Consider the following 17,047-nt stretch of genomic DNA (forward strand, 5'->3'; position numbering starts at 1 on the left):
CTGCCCCCACTTTATGGTATCACTTTTTTTCTAAAGAGGCATCTAATTGTAATCACTTTTTAGAAGGGTTTAATTCTGTAAAAATAGCCTAATGTCATGGGGTGGGGGGGGACTTGTGGTTGCATATTAGGAGGCCCCCTGGCCCAGTTTGTTGGGTGGTACACAAGTGCGGCCTTTCAAATTTTTGCCCTTCTACCTCGGTCGGGCTTGAATGGACAGGGCATTGTCCATGTTGGTGGTGACCTAGAAGTGACTTCGTTTGCTATGCGTGATGACGTCACTACGCGGCGTGACGTTACAACATCACATTTACGATCGCGGAATGAGATCACAGTAAAACTGCTTTTTAGAAGCTTTTATTTCTGGAAAAACAGACTAACGTTTATTTCCGATGGGTAATAGAAGGAGATTTCCCCTTGAAATAGTATTTGGTAATCTCTGCACCTTTTATGGAAAAATATAATAATCTCCTAAATGTGATGCTTTTTAAATATATGAAAAAGTGGTATTTGCTTGACTCTGAGTGTTTATAAAAAGATTATGTGCCAATACATATTTTATTTCTCTGTAAGATGTGGATAAAATGTATTTGTGCTTATAGGTACGGCAATTATCAATGTAAGCAATATACGGTAATTTGAAATTCTATATGTATAATAAAGATTTTTTTTTTTTTTCTGTATAATTTTTTGTAAATCGATGTCTCTTTGTCTTTTGTCAGGGGAGCGCTGCCTTTATGAGAGGGGTCCCATTTGAGTACACCCGGGAAGGAAAGCCCTCCCTCTCATGGCCTTGTGTGGCTTTGGGAAGGTGGACTATGTTTTGGGGAGTCTGCCCAAGCCGGAGAATGTAGTGTGGATGGTGGAGGAGGGCTGTCGGAGAATGTAGTGTGGATGGTGGGAGGAGAGCTGTCGGAGAATGTAGTGTGGATGGTGGAGGAGAGCTGTCGGAGAATGTAGAGTGGATGGTGGGAGGAGAGCTGTCGGAGAATGTAGTGTGGATGGTGGAGGAGAGCTATCGGAGAATGTAGTGTGGATGGTGGAGGAGGGCTGTCGGAGAATGTAGTGTGGATGGTGGAGGAGGGCTGTCGGAGAATGTAGTGTGGATGGTGGGATGAGAGCTCTTGGAGAATGTAGTGTGGATGGTGGGAGGAGAGCTGTCGGAGAATGTAGTGTGGATGGTGGATGAGAGCTGTTGGAGAATGTAGTGTGGATGGTGGAGGAGAGCTGTCGGAGAATGTAGTGTGGATGGTGGATGAGAGCTGTTGGAGAATGTAGTGTGGATGGTGGAGGAGGGCTGTCGGAGAATGTAGTGTGGATGGTGGAGGAGGGCTGTCGGAGAATGTAGTGTGGATGGTGGGATGAGAGCTCTTGGAGAATGTAGTGTGGATGGTGGGAGGAGAGCTGTCGGAGAATGTAGTGTGGATGGTGGATGAGAGCTGTCGGAGAATGTAGTGTGGATGGTGGAGGAGAGCTGTCGGAGAATGTAGTGTGGATGGTGGATGAGAGCTGTTGGAGAATGTAGCGTGGATGGTGGAGGAGAGCTGACGGAGAATGTAGTGTGGATGGTAGGGGGAGAGCTGACGGAGAATGTAGTGTGGATGGTAGGGGGAGAGCTGACGGAGAATGTAGTGTGGATGGTGGGAGGAGAGCTGACGGAGAATGTAGTGTGGATGGTGGGAGGAGAGCTGACGGAGAATGTAGTGTGGTTGGTGGAGGAGAGCTGTCGGAGATCATAGTATTGATGGGGGAGGAGCGAGCTGCTGTAAAACATTGTGTGAAATGAATGGGTCTTTTCAGGCAGCTTAGCCACTTGCTGCCCAGGACAATTTTTTATTTTTTTACACACTCCAAAATCAGCATTTTTTTTTGCTGAAAAACGATTCTTCAGAACATTCATATTTACAGAGTCCCTTTCCCCACATCCCATTGCAGCCACATGCAGAGGCTTTGTGTGTTTCAAATGTATAGAAAATACCAGGAGGGGACTTATTTTCTCTCTGCAGCATTGCAGATACACTATATAGGGGGTCACAGTACTCACACTGTGCAGGAGGTGGTGATCTCTAATGAGTAGAAGACAGGAAGTGATGTCACAAACAGACAGGAAGTTCAAAGTTGTGAGGAAGTAGAGAGGAGACATTGCTGGAACTGGCAGCAGAGGAGGTAATAAGATATTATTTTATATTTACACCCAGTAACCCCCCCCCCCCCCCCCGTCATGTCCGTCCTCTTCCTCCATAGTCACTGTTATGTATTTTATCTCCAGCAGACACTACATATACATATAGAGGGATATAAAAATGTGACTCTGATATTATTTTACCTTTACCACATTTCCTGTGACAGAAAACAGAACCCATTCCACCGTCACTTCTGTCACCGATGTAAAACAAAATGGAGAATTCAGTCATAGAAGAGCCGAGGAGAGCTGGACACCTCACATCATCACCAACCAATCACAGGGCAGGATTACAGTCACTGGGTGGTTTCTGCTCTCCACAGAGACTCATCTCAGACCTCTCCACTTTCATTGGCTTTACTAACTCCACAAAAACCAATCACAGGGTGGGATCAAAGTTACTGGGTGGATTCTGCCATCCTCAGAGATTCACCTCAGAGCTTTCCACAGCGACTGGCTGCATTCCCCTCACAGCATCCAATCACAGAGCTCAGAGTCACCGAGCAGATTCTGTTCTCCACAGAGACTCACCTCAGACCTCACCACAGTCACACACTATTATTATTATACATTTATATATCTCTGACATATACCGCAGTGCTGTACAGAGATCACTGAGCCAATCACATCAGTCTCTGTACCAGAGGAGCTTACACTCTAATGTCCCCTCCCCCACAGTCACACACTATTATTATTATACATTTATATAGCTCTGACATATACCGCAGTGCTGTACAGAGATCACTGAGCTAGTCACATCAGTCTCTGTACCAGAGGAGCTTACACTCTAATGTCCCCTCCCCCACAGTCACACACTATTATTATTATACATTTATATAGCTCTGACATATACCGCAGTGCTGTACAGAGATCACTGAGCCAATCACATCAGTCTCTGTACCAGAGGAGCTTACACTCTAATGTCCCCTCCCCCAGAGTCACACACTATTATTATTATTTATAACTGGTACTTGTATAGTGCCTACAATTTACACATACATATTATACATTCACATCAGTCCCTGCCCCCAAGGAGCTTACACTCTAAGGTCCCTAACTCACATTCATACGTACACATACTAGGGCCAAATTAGACAGGAGCCAATCAACCTACCACCTGTCTTTGAACCGTGGGAGGAAACCGGAGTTCCCGGAGGAAACCCACACAGACACAGAGAGAACATGCAAACTCCAGGCAGCTAGTGCCGTGGTTGGGATTTGAACCAACAACCCTAGCGCTGCTGGGCAGAAGTACCAACCACCTAGCCTGCCTATTATTATTATACTTTTTTTTATTTATTTTTTTAAAGGGACAGTTATTTCCAGTGCAATGAGATTAGAAAATAACAGCCACACGGCTAAAATACAGATGCTTATACTTATTATACGTATTAAACAACGTTCATTTTGACATCAAATTTCGATTCAGTTTTAGTTATAGTCTTTTGAAATTGAATGGGTTTAGTTAAATTGTAATGCATTATTTCTTTATAACGGCCAAGTATTATATACTCCTGGAGAAAAAAAATCTAATAATATGTTTGTTATTTATAGTATTAACGTTTGAACATGCACTACAGACTCAGATTTAGCCATTGTGATATAAATTCAATTTAGTTTTAGTCATAGTATTTTGACTTAAATGTAATTTTAGTTATCTGAATTGTTTTAGTTTTAGTTGTATTTTTGTCGACTTAAAGCGGAGTTCCGGGCACAAAAACGATATTTTTTTTTTTTTGTGCCCCTCCGCTAGGTATGCCTCACCTGAAAAGGAATTGGATAGTTATTTTTTTTTTTTGTTTACTTACCTTGCAATTGAAGATCGAAGATACTCACCTCAGAGTACTTCCTCCCTTCCACCCCGTCACTTCCTGCCTCGCTATGATTCCTGGGAGCTGAACGTCACAGCTCCCAGGAATCAATGCGACGGCACCGGCCCCGCTCGTCATTTCCGGGCGACGCCGCATTCCCCTGCTAAACAGCTTCTGGGCATGCCCAGAAGCTGTGGAGGAATGCGGCGCCGCGCCGGAAGTGACGAGAGGGGCATTCTGGGACAAGAAGACGCGGAAGAAGACACAGAAGAGGACCGCGCCGGCTTCAGCTGCCCACAAGAGAGATGGAAACGCTGTGGAAGAAATTTTATAAGTAAGTATTTCTTCTAAAAGGTAAGTGCTAACCGGGACAGATCAGAGGCTAGCCATTGTGGAATGTGCTAGCCCTGACTGTCCCGGGGGTATGTTTATTAAAAAATGACATCTGTGCCCGGAACTCAGCTTTAAATAGTATTAAAGCAGAGTTCCACCCAAAAGTGGAACTTTCTGCTTCAAGTAGTCCGAACCCCCTGACATGCCACATTTGGCATGTCATTTTTTTTTGGGGGGGGGGGGTACCTAGTTTTGACAGATACCCACTCCCAGTTCCGCTCAGAGTGCCTGCAATCTTCTAGGACACGTCAGAGGTCCTAGAAGATTGCCAGTAAATCAAGATGCCCAGCGCGACTCCCACATGCGCAGTGAAGCCGAAAGCTGTCACAGCCGGGTGCCCACACTAGAGATGTCTGCGCCGCTAAGACCAGAGGGAGAAGAGCGAGGCTTCCGCCGGCCGCACCGCTGGACCGTGGGACAGGTGAATGTGTGTTTATTAAAAGTCAGCAGATACATTTTTTGTAGCTGCTGACTTTTAATAAACACAGAAAAGGCCGGAACTCCGCTTTAATTTAGTCAACTAAATTAACACTGGCATTAAAGCTTTGTAAATTGAGCCTTGTATGTTGTATTTCAGTTCGTAGCTTCCTTTTCGTTATTTAGTTTCACCTTTTACATTTTAAAAAGCTATCAAAATGGTCATTCATATTTTACTTCATTTCAGTCTGAATTTTTATCTTCGCTATAATCTGTATGTGTAATTATGGATATAGCATCATGGATGATGAAGTAGCAGGCAAATTGGTGAAACACAATCTAGACTGCAGTGCTTTGTATTTAACACAAGGTGGTGATCTCACCACAAAATACACAGACAGGAAGTGATGTAGAAGTATAAACAGGAACTTCTGGGTGATAGGTGATTTGGGAGGAAGTAGAGAGGAGACATTGGTGGAACTGGCAGCAGAGGAGGTAATAAGATATTATTTTATATTTACACCCAGTAGTCCCCCCCCCCCCCCCCCCCCGTCATGTTCCGTCCTCTTCCTCCATAGTCACTGTGACGTCCTTTGTCTCCAGCAGATAAACACATAAATATACAGTATAAAAGATTATAATACATACACGGATACATCCTAAATATAGAACCATTTATCCAACTGTCCATCCAGAGCCTCTGGTTTATAGACCGGATACATCCTAAATATAGAACCATTTATCCAACTGTCCATCCAGAGCCTCTGGTTTATAGACCGGATACATCCTAAATATAGAACCATTTATCCAACTGTCCACCCAGAGCCTCTGGTTTATAGACCGGATACATCCTAAATATAGAACCATTTATCCAACTGTCTATCCAGAGCCTCTGGTTTATAGACCAAATACATCCTAAATATAGAGCCATTTATCCAACTGTCCATCCAGGGCATCTGGTTTATAGACCGGATATATCCTAAATATAGAGCCATTTATCCAACTGTCCATCCAGAGCCTCTGGTTTATAGACCAAATACATCCTAAATATAGAGCCATTTATCAAACTGTCCATCCAGAGCCTCTGGTTTATAGACCAGATACATCCTAAATATAGAACCATTTATCCAACTGTCCATCCAGAGCCTCTGGTTTATAGACCAGATACACCCTAAATATAGAACCATTTATCCAACTGTCCATTCAGAGCCTCTGGTTTATAGACTGGATACATCCTAAATATAGAACCATTTATCCAACTGTCCATCCAGAGCCTCTGGTTTATAGACCAGAAACAATCAAATGACTGTTCACCAGACAGCTGCCTGATTTTAGTGTCTCGGGCTGCTGGCTGATGTCATTGCCCACATACGATCATGACTAGTGATGTCATGGGTTCACCAATCTGCTCCTAAGTTCGTATGTTGATTTGAACTTCAGTGAAGTCAATGGGACCCGAACCTTTTTAAATAAATTCTGCCCATTTTTAAGGCTAATAGGCACAGGATTGTCAAACAAATGGCATGGGGAGTGATTAAAGTAAAACATAAAAATTCTAATTCCTTAAGGGACTTGGGGGATGTTGTAATCTTGCCTGTGAAGTGGAAAGGACACATTGTAGACAACCTACAACAAAAACTCTGACGTTTATGTAGAGACAAAAGTTAATTTGAAATTGCTGGTAAATGACAATCCACAGACACCTAGTTCTGTTTGCAAACAAAGCAGCTGAGGATTCCCTTCATCTATATCAGATCCTTATCCTAGATTAGGGTCTGGTATGAGTTTTGAGGGGGTACCTCATACAAAATACAACCAAAAAGCGTGAAATTTCCCCTCAAAAATCAAAACCAGATCCTTATCTAAGCAAGCGGCCTGGCTGACCATGAAACTGGGGTCAGTAAGCGTGAACCCCCCCCCCATTTCTTAACCATACAAGGCCATATGCTGTCAAAACTGGGAGTTTACTTTGCCAGGGGGAGACCCCCTTTGCAAAACACTTTTTCTTTTAAAGACGAGGAGGGCTGCAGGTCTTATTTGACATTACTCTTTTTAATTTAAACACAGACCTGACCGGAGAGGTGAGGAGGATTCTGGGAAGTCTGTAGGGACAATTGTTACTTTCTCTCTTTGCACAGGATTAGTGAGTAGTGAAGAAAATATCTGGAGATCCAATAAGACAGCAGCTGTCTTCACAGGACATCACTCAATACAGTGCCTTCACCTCACTGCCTGACAACGGAGGTAACCAGTGCCAAGAAGGTTCTAGAAGTCACCAACAAGATCATTGAGCTGCTGACAGGAGAGGTGAGCGGTGCCAGGAATTCTGGGGCATTATCCAGTAACAGACGAGGGATGTGTCTGGATGGTGACTGTATCATTGTGTGTGTCAGGTTCCTATAAGGTGTCAGGATTTCCTGATCGGAGAGGTTAGGAGAATACTGGGAGGTCACATGAAATCACTCTGATCTCTAGTAATAAAGCACAGACCTGATCGGAGAGGTGAGGAGGATTCTGGGAGGTCATCTGATATTACTGTTGCTCTTTCAATGCAGAGTTTTCCTCCGGTGAAGTATGGTGACCATCTAACCATCACAGTGCCTTCACCTCATTCCCTGAAATCAAATAGAAACAATGAGAAGAAGATTCTAGAAGTCACCAAGAAGATCATTAATCTGCTGACAGGGGAGGTGAGCGGTGCCGGGAATTCTGGGACATTATCCAGTAACAGATAAGGAATGTGTCTGGATGGTGACTGTATCATTGTGTGTGTCAGGTTCCTATAAGGTGTCAGGATGTCACTGTCTATTTCTCCATGGAGGAGTGGGAGTATATAGAAGGACACAAGGATCTCTACAAGGACGTCATGATGGAGAATCAGCCGCCCCTCACATCGCCGGGTAAGAGGAGACTTTATTGTAAAGGAGAGAGCAGTACGGAGGATCCACCTAGATCCCCCATCATCTGATAAACACATAGAAACAATGTATTCAGTCAGTGTGTGTGTTTCCTACAGATGGATCCAGTAATGGGAAGCCACCAGAGAGATGTCCCCATCCTCTGTATTCCCGGGATTCCACACAGGAAGATCTCACTATCCCTAGCCATCATGAGGTAGATATGAGTGAGCAACTGGAACTTGAAAGAGATTCCAAACTGTATAGAATTACGTTCTTCTATGTAATCTCTTGCCTCTTTTTGCAAATGTTTTCTATCATCTTTGGGGTTTAGGGTGAAGAAATGAAAGACATCAAAGTTGAGGAGAAAGAGCAAGATAAAAATATGTTTGTGGGGGGAGATCAGCAGCCTAGTGAGAAGTGCAGATCTTTGTATTCCCGGGATTCCACACAGGAAGATCTCAGCATCCTTCACCATCATCAGGTAGGTGGGACTGAGCAACTGGAACTCAAAAAATATTCAAAACTATGAGATCGCATTCTTCTATATAATCTTTAATTATTGGCAATCGTCCTTTCAGATGTTATATTTTATCATTCTTGGGGTTTAGGGTGAAGAACTGAAAAACATCAAAGTTGAGGTTAAAGAGAAAGAAGAGACGTTGGTGAGTGGAGATCAGCAGTCTATGGAGGAGGTGGAGATGATTATTAAAAATAAACAGGAGGAATCTTCTCTACATATGGACACAGGTAAGTAATAAACACTAAATGCAGAAAGTTCTTATTTTTGATTTACAGTGAAACCTTGGTTTGCGAGTATAATTGGTTCCAGCAGCTTGCTTGTAATCCAAAACACTCGTATATCAAAGCAAGTTTTCCCATAAGAAAGCAATGAAACTCAGATGATTCGTTCCACAAGCATTTAATGGTATAAATAAAGATATGCTGTTATTATATACAGTATAAGGTACATTACTGTACAGTATAAGTATGCCATCTCCTCTGTTAAATAACATTGTGTCCCTGTGTCTGTACTGTATATAACAGATGCCGATTTATACTGTATTAGAGCGTGTCTGGCTGCTGTGTGACTCTTCAGCCCTCTGCTTCTCTCCTCCCCTCCTCCTCAGATGACGTCAGAAGTCAGAGTGATCAGCCCCTCCCGCCGGGAAGAGCAGAGAGACGAACAGTCACGTAAGTTCAGGGAAACGCTCTGAAACAGTAGAAATCAGCATCTTTATATACAGTACAAGCACTGGGACACATAATGGTATGTAACACAGGGCATTAACAGAGGGGATGGCATGCTTATACTGTACTAAACTGCTCGTATATCAAGACAGATTTTTAAAAAAAATGTTGCTCGTCTTTCAAAACGCTCGTAAACAAAGGTACTCGCAAACCAAGGTTTCACTGTACCTAAAATAAAGTGTGCAACACATTTACCACTACAAAAAAGTCCTCCCTACAACAATGAAACCTTTGTATTTGCAACAATACCCAATGTTCCCAACAAATGAGGAGGAGATACTGTACACCATATGAAAGGTCCATCTCCATTCCTCAATATAACGTCATGTTCCAAACAAATGAGGAGGAGATACTGTACACCATATGAAAGGTCCATCTCCATTCTTCAATATAACGTCATGTTCCCAACAAATGAGGAGGAGATACTGTACACCGTATGAAAGGTCCATCTCTATTCCCCAATATAACGTTATGTACCCAACAAATGAGGAGGAGATACTGTACACCATATGAAAGGTTCATCTCCATTCCTCAATATAACGTCATGTTCCCCAACAAATGAGGAGGAGATACTGTACACCATATGAAAGGTCCATCTCTATTCCTCAATATAACGCCATGTTCCAAACAAATGAGGAGGAGATACTGTACACCATATGAAAGGTCCATCTCTATTCCTCAATATAACGCCATGTTCCCAACAAATGAGGAGGAGATACTGTACACCATATGAAAGGTCCATCTCTATTCCTCCATATATCGTCATTTTCCCAATAAATGATGTGGAGATACTGTACACCATATGAAAGGTCCATCTCCATTCCCCAATATAACATCATGTTCCCAACAAATGAGGAGGAGATACTGTACACCATATGAAAGGTCCATCTCCATTCCTCAATATAACGTCATGTTCCCAACAAATGAGGAGGAGATACTGTACATCATATGAAAGGTCCATCTCCATTCCTCAATATAACGTCATGTTCCCAACAAATTAGGTGTTTTCCCTGCCTAGCCACTTACTCAGGCCAACGAAGGGATAATATTCATATTTAGTCCTGAATATGTGGTATAAAGAATACTTATAACATATAGTTAAAAAATGTATTTCCAGCAGATGGACAATGGACATCCTATATCTCGGAGGGAGAACTTATTTTATCCCAAGATCTGAAAACAGAAGATAATGATATCACTCAATGTTCTCCAGGAGTAAACCCCATTACTCAAAGAATAGATAGCAGACCTTACAATTTGGAGAGCTCAATAAATCCCTCTATCGCTGAGGAATCCTCGGATAAATCCCATGCTGGTACTTCAGATATTAGTCTGGGATCTCACAGTAAAGAGACATCAACAGATCCATCCAATCTCAATGAATCTCCTTTAATCCACGAAAACATTCACACAGGAGAGAGTTTATTGTCCTGTACAGTGTGTGGGAAATCTTTCACAGAAAACAGAGCACTTCTTAGGCACATAAAAAGTCACAAAAGTGAGCGCCTTTTCTCATGTTCAGAGTGCGGGAAGTGTTTAGCCGATAAAGGAGGTCTTGTTAGACACCAAAGAATTCATACAGGCAAGCATCTCTTTTCATGTTTAGAATGCGGAAAATGTTTCATTCAGAAGGAAAAACTTCACATACATGAGAGAAGTCACACAGGTGAACGTCCGTATTTATGTTCAGAGTGCGGGAAATGTTTCATTCAAAAAGGAGACCTTATAATACACCAGAGGATTCACACAGGTGAGCGTCCTTATTCATGTTCAGAGTGCGGGAAGTGTTTTACTGAGAAAGGAAAACTACTTATACACCAAAGAAGCCATACAGGCGAACGTCCCTATTCATGTTCAGAGTGCGGGAAACGCTTCATTCAGAAAGGGAACCTTCTAACACACCAGAGAATTCACACGGGGGAGCGTCCTTATGAATGCTCAGTCTGTGGGAAATGCTTTATTGAGAAAAGAACACTTTTTATACACCAAAGAAGTCACACAGGTGAGCGTCCTTATTCATGCTCAGAGTGCGGGAAATGTTTCATTCAGAAAGGAAACCTTCTTAAACACCAGAAAAATCACACAGGTGAGCGCCCCTTTTCATGTTCAGAGTGTGGTAAATGTTTCATTCAGAAAGAACGCCTTCTTAAACATCAGATGATTCACACGGGCGAGCGTCCCTATTCTTGTTTAGAGTGCGGTAAATGTTTTATCGAGAAAGGAGGGCTTGTTAAACACCAGCGAAGTCACACAGGGGAGTATCCTCATTCATGTGCAGTTTGTGGGAAATGTTTCACTAGGAATCAAGGACTTCTTCGACATGAAAGAATTCACACAGGTGAGCGTCCTTATTCATGTTCAGAGTGTGGGAAATGTTTCATTCAGAAAAGAGACCTACATAAGCACCAGAGAAGTCACACAGGTGAGCGTCCTTATTCGTGCTCAGAGTGCGGGAAATGTTTCATTCAGAAAGGAGACCTTCTTAAACACCATAGAATTCACACGGGTGAGCGTCCTTATTTGTGTTCAGAGTGTGGGAAAAGCTTCACTCAGAAGCGCGCACTTGATGCACACCAGAGCCTTCACACAGGTGAGCGTCCCTATTCCTGTTCAGTGTGCGGGAAATGTTTCAGTTGGAAAAGTGCACTTACTACTCACCTGAAGATTCACAAGGGTGAGCGTCCTTTTTCATGTTCTGAGTGCGGTAAAGGTTTCATTCAGAAAGGAGAACTTGTTTTACACCAGAGAATTCACACGGGTGAGCGTCCTTATTCGTGTTCAGGGTGCGGGAAAGGTTTCACTCGGAAAAATGCACTTGTTACACACCAGAGGATTCACACAGAGGAGCGTCTGTATTCATGTTCAGAGTGTGGAAAATGTTTCAGCTACAGAAAACCATTTATTGCTCACCAAAAAATTCACACGGGCGTACAACCTCTTTCAGGTTCAGACTGGTGTATTGGGGGTGTGGCAAAATAATGCTGAAGTCTTTTTATTGGTCCAACCAATATATAGGTATTTATAAATGTGACTTTTTTTTTGCATATTTTAAATCATTTCAATTTTTGCTAAATAAATAAAGTTCTGCTCTTTATCACATTCCATCTTGAGTGCCTTTTTTTTTTTTGTTGTATAAATTACCAGAAGGTTCAGTTCCACATCCGCAGCTAGTTGTAGTATTAAAAAAACTTTTAATAAATGAAAAGACAAATGGCAACTCGCATGAGGGTAATGAAAACAGCGATTGTCATTTAAAATTCTAGTCGCAGTAGCTCTGCCAACTTTGGGTGTGCATCAGTCTGTGCCAGGGAGCTGAAACACCTCCGCTGGCCGGGTATAGTAAGAAAACCAGGAAGAGTGTCACACAAGGAAGCCGGGACCTCTGTGAATGCAGGCTTAAGAAAGGAGCAGTGTAGCTTTGAAACGCGTTGCCATGCCAGGGAGCTGAATCACCTCCGCTGGCCGGGTATAGTAAGGAAACCAGGAAGAGTGTCACACAAGGAAGGCGGGACCTCTGTGAATGCAGGCTTAAGAAAGGAGCAGTGTAGCTCTGAAACGCGTTGCCATGCCAAGGAGCTGAATCAGCTCCGCTGGCCGGGTATAGTAAGGAAACCAGGAAGAGTGTCACACAAGGAAGCCAGGACCTCTATGAATGCAGGCTTAAGAAAGGAGCAGTGTAACTCTTAATTGCATAGCCATGCTCCTTTGTGCGTACCACTCCTGGAAGCTGAATCACAGCTGCTGGCCGGGTATAGTAAGGAAACCAGGAAGAGCCTCACACAAGAAAACCAGGACCTCTGTGAAATGTAGGCTTAAGAAAGAAGCAGTGTAGCTCTGAAACACGTAGCCATGCCAGGAAGCCAAATCATCGCTGCTGGCTGGGTATAGTAAGGAAACCAGGAAGAGCGTCACACAAGGAAGCCAGGACCTCTGTGAATGCAGGCTTAATAAAGGAGCAGTGTAGCTGTGAAATGCGAAGCCATGCTCTTTTGTGTGTACCACGCCTGGAAGCTGAATCACAGCTACTGGCCGGGTATAGTAAGGAAACCAGGAAGAGCCTCACACAAGGAAGCCAGGACCTCTGTGAAATGTAGGCTTGAGAAAGGAGCAGTGTAGCTCTGAAATGCGTAGCCATGCTCCTTTGTGCGTACCACGCATAGAAGCTGAATCACAGCTGCTGGCCAGGTATAGTAACGAAACTAGGAAGAGCCTCACACAAGGAATAGAAGGGTAACAAGGAAGCAGGGACCTTTGTGGAATGTAGCGCTGGACTGGAGGTGACCTCATACACCAGTGAAATGCACAAGGGGGCAAGGAGAGGCACTAGAAAAATGCAGGCAGCACTGGGCAGGGGATTAATCGACCGTATTTGGACTTCATCTAAAACTGTGACTGGATGGGCATCAGTCTATGCCAGGAAGCGGAATCACCACTGCTGGCCGAGTATAGTAAGGAAACCAGGAAGAGTCTCACACAAGGAAGCCAGGACCTCTGTAAATGCAGGCTTGAGAAAGGAGTAGTGTAGCTCTGAAAGGAAGCCAGGACCTCTATGAATGCAGGCTTAAGAAAGGAGCAGTGTAACTCTTAATTGCATAGCCATGCTCCTTTGTGCGTACCACTCCTGGAAGCTGAATCACAGCTGCTGGCCGGGTATAGTAAGGAAACCAGGAAGAGCCTCACACAAGAAAACCAGGACCTCTGTGAAATGTAGGCTTAAGAAAGAAGCAGTGTAGCTCTGAAACACGTAGCCATGCCAGGAAGCCAAATCATCGCTGCTGGCTGGGTATAGTAAGGAAACCAGGAAGAGCGTCACACAAGGAAGCCAGGACCTCTGTGAATGCAGGCTTAATAAAGGAGCAGTGTAGCTGTGAAATGCGAAGCCATGCTCTTTTGTGTGTACCACGCCTGGAAGCTGAATCACAGCTACTGGCCGGGTATAGTAAGGAAACCAGGAAGAGCCTCACACAAGGAAGCCAGGACCTCTGTGAAATGTAGGCTTGAGAAAGGAGCAGTGTAGCTCTGAAATGCGTAGCCATGCTCCTTTGTGCGTACCACGCATAGAAGCTGAATCACAGCTGCTGGCCAGGTATAGTAACGAAACTAGGAAGAGCCTCACACAAGGAATAGAAGGGTAACAAGGAAGCAGGGACCTTTGTGGAATGTAGCGCTGGACTGGAGGTGACCTCATACACCAGTGAAATGCACAAGGGGGCAAGGAGAGGCACTAGAAAAATGCAGGCAGCACTGGGCAGGGGATTAATCGACCGTATTTGGACTTCATCTAAAACTGTGACTGGATGGGCATCAGTCTATGCCAGGAAGCGGAATCACCACTGCTGGCCGAGTATAGTAAGGAAACCAGGAAGAGTCTCACACAAGGAAGCCAGGACCTCTGTAAATGCAGGCTTGAGAAAGGAGTAGTGTAGCTCTGAAACGCGTAGCAATGCCCCCCTGTGCGTACCATGCCAGGAAGCCAAATCTCCGTCACTGGCCAGGTATAGTAAGGTAAACTGGCCTCACAAAATGAAGGTGGGATCTCTGTGAAATGCAGGCCTGAGAAAGGAGAGGTGTAGCTTTAAAACCTGTAGCTATGCCCCCTAGTGCATACCATGCCATGAAGCCAAATCACCACTGCTGGCCAGGTATAGAAAGATAACTAGGAAGTGCCTTACACAAGGAAGCAGGGACCTTTGTGGAATGTAGCGCTGGACTAGAGGTGACATCATGCACCGGTGGAATGCACAAGGGGGTAAGGAGAGGCACTGGAACAATGCAGGCAGCACTGGGCAGGAGATGAATCGACTGGATTGAGACTTCATCTAAAATCCTATTCGCAGCTGCTCCGCTGACTCTGGGTGTGCATCAGTCTATGCCAGGTAGCCGAATCACCGCTGCTGGCCTGGGTAGAGGTATATGACTAAGGAGCCCCTTCTACAAAGAAGCTAGGACCTATTTGAATGCAAGCTTGAAAGGAGCAGTGTAGCTCTGAAACACCTTAGCTATGCCCCCTTCTGCGTACCATGCCAGGAAGCCAAATCACCGCCACTGGCCGGGTATAGTGAGGTAACCAGGAAACGCCCCACACAAGGAAGCCAGGACCTCTGTGAAATGCAGGCTTGAGAAAGGAGCAGTGTAGCTCTAAAACGTGGCCATGCCAGGAAGCAAAATCACAGCTGCTGGCCGGGTATAGTAAGGTAACCAAGAAGAGCCTCTCACAAGGAAGCCAAGACCTTTGTGAAAGGTAGGCTTGAGAAAGGAGCAGTGTAGCTCTGAGACGCATAGCTATGCCTCCTTGTGTGTACAATGACAGGAAGCCAATTCGCCGCTGGCTGGTTATAGTAAGGTAACCAGGAAGCGCCTCACACAAGGAAGCCAGTATCTCTGTGAAATTCAGGCTTGAGAAAGGAGCAATGTAACTCTGAAACACAAAGACATGCCCCTTTGTGCATACCATGCCAGGAAGCCAAATCACCGCTGCTGGCTGGGTATAGTAAGGTAACCAGGAAGAGCCTCACACGAGGAAGCCAGGACCTCTGTGAAATGCAGGTTTGAAAAAGGAGCAGTGCAGCTCTGAAACACGTAGTCATGCCCCCTCACCGCTGCTGGCTGGGTATCTCATGGAATGGCGACAAACTATGGTACTTAAAAATCTCCTTAGGCGACGCTTTAAACTTTTTTCCAGATTACCAGTTTAGAGTTACAGAGGAGATCTAGTACTAGAAATATTGATCTCACTCTGACGATCGTGGCTATACCTCACATGTGTGTGGTTTTAACACTGTTTACATATGGGGGCGCGATTTAAGAATGCGTTCACTTCTGCGAGTGAACTCGTAGAGACGGGGCACTTTACATTTTTTTTTTCTTATTTATTTTACTTTCAATTTTTACACTGCTCCTAATTTTTTTTTTTATCACTCCTTTTCCTACTACAAGGAGTGTAAACATCCCTTGTAATAGAAATAAGGATGACAGGTCTTCTTTATTGAGAGATCTTAAGCCTGAGAGGTGGAACTGATGTCGTTCCGGTCCTCCAAGGGCATAGAGCCAAGTGGGGACTATTTTGCCTTACTCGGCTTCATGCCCAGGTATCACAGGGATCGGATCGACTCCAGGCTTACCAACTGCTCCGGTAAGCTCGGAGACGACCGGGAAGCGGTGGAGAGGGGAGGGGGCACCTCTTCCACTGCTTATAAAAGTGATCTCAGGGTGGACCTGCTACTGGGACCACTTTTATATGAAAGCCGACCGCCTGACTGAAAAAATATACCAGGATAATGGCGGCTAGCTGCTGCCATAACCCCAGTATTTAACATCAAAGTAATGACGTACATTTACTATTAGGCGGTCGGCAAATGGGGCTTGGCATGTTTGGTATCTTTTTACTTGACGCAACCCCATCTTTTCTATTTTACTGAACAATTGGGTATCATATTGTTTTTGTTTCCATTAAAATTAGGTTTAGTATTTTTTTTTCCTGTAAATATGCCTTGAATAAATAGCTGTGCAAATATCATGTGACCAGAATTATTATTTTAGGTATAACTATTTTATTCTCCAGGGCCTCTGCTTTCAGAAAATATATCATTGTTTTTTTGGGGGGGTTTAACCGCTTGCCGACCACCGCAAGTACATATACTGCGGCGGTCAGCCCTGTGCAGGCAAAGTGACGTATGGGTACGTCACTCTCCTTCGAGCCAATAGGGGGCGAGCCCAATGCAGCCGGAGGCGCGCTCCCGCCCCCACTCGCTCACTGTGGTCCCGGCGCGTGTGACCGGCGGACCCGATGTCCGCCGGTCACTCGCGATCGTCCGTTACAGAGGGAGAAAGGCAGGCGGCTAATGTAAACAAAGCCGCCTGTCATTCTCCCTTGTGTAACAGCAGAGATCATACAGTCCTGCTATGTAGGATCGTAGTTCTCTGCTGTTACATGGAAAGCCACATCCCTGCACAGTAAGAATCACGCCCCTAGGGACACACTTAACCCTTCCTTCTCCAATAAAGTTAACCCCTTCCCTGCCAGTGTCATTTTTACAGTAACAATGCATATGTATAGCACTGATTACTGTAGTAATGTCACTGGTACCCCCAAAAGTG

General features: G+C 44.4%; 3 protein-coding genes across 3 annotated transcripts in view; all 3 read left to right on the forward strand.

Moving 5' to 3' along the window:
• Positions 1–11,943, forward strand: part of LOC309562639 (uncharacterized protein) — a 47,250-nt gene extending 35,307 nt beyond the window's left edge. The window contains exons 2-4 of the mRNA XM_082266895.1: positions 8,034–8,183; positions 8,311–8,449; positions 10,071–11,943. Coding sequence (XP_082123021.1) covers positions 8,043–8,183; positions 8,311–8,449; positions 10,071–11,929 — 2,139 coding nt within the window. The 5' untranslated portion in view covers positions 8,034–8,042 and the 3' untranslated portion in view covers positions 11,930–11,943. The remainder of the gene's footprint in view (positions 1–8,033; positions 8,184–8,310; positions 8,450–10,070) is intronic.
• LOC309564412 (uncharacterized protein) overlaps positions 1–17,047 on the forward strand; it is a 1,531,146-nt gene that overhangs the window by 156,639 nt on the left and 1,357,460 nt on the right. Inside the window, 1 exon segment of the mRNA XM_082269040.1 lies at positions 7,358–7,492. Coding sequence (XP_082125166.1) covers positions 7,358–7,492 — 135 coding nt within the window.
• The window catches only part of LOC309563435 (uncharacterized protein), a gene marked incomplete at its 3' end in the record, with an annotated part of 44,026 nt that overhangs the window by 22,592 nt on the left and 4,387 nt on the right, over positions 1–17,047 (forward strand). The window lies entirely within an intron of this gene.

The sequence above is a fragment of the Pelophylax lessonae genome (assembly GCF_965119305.1).
Source record: "Pelophylax lessonae genome assembly, chromosome: 9".
In the NCBI taxonomy this organism is placed as follows: Eukaryota; Metazoa; Chordata; class Amphibia; order Anura; family Ranidae; genus Pelophylax; species Pelophylax lessonae.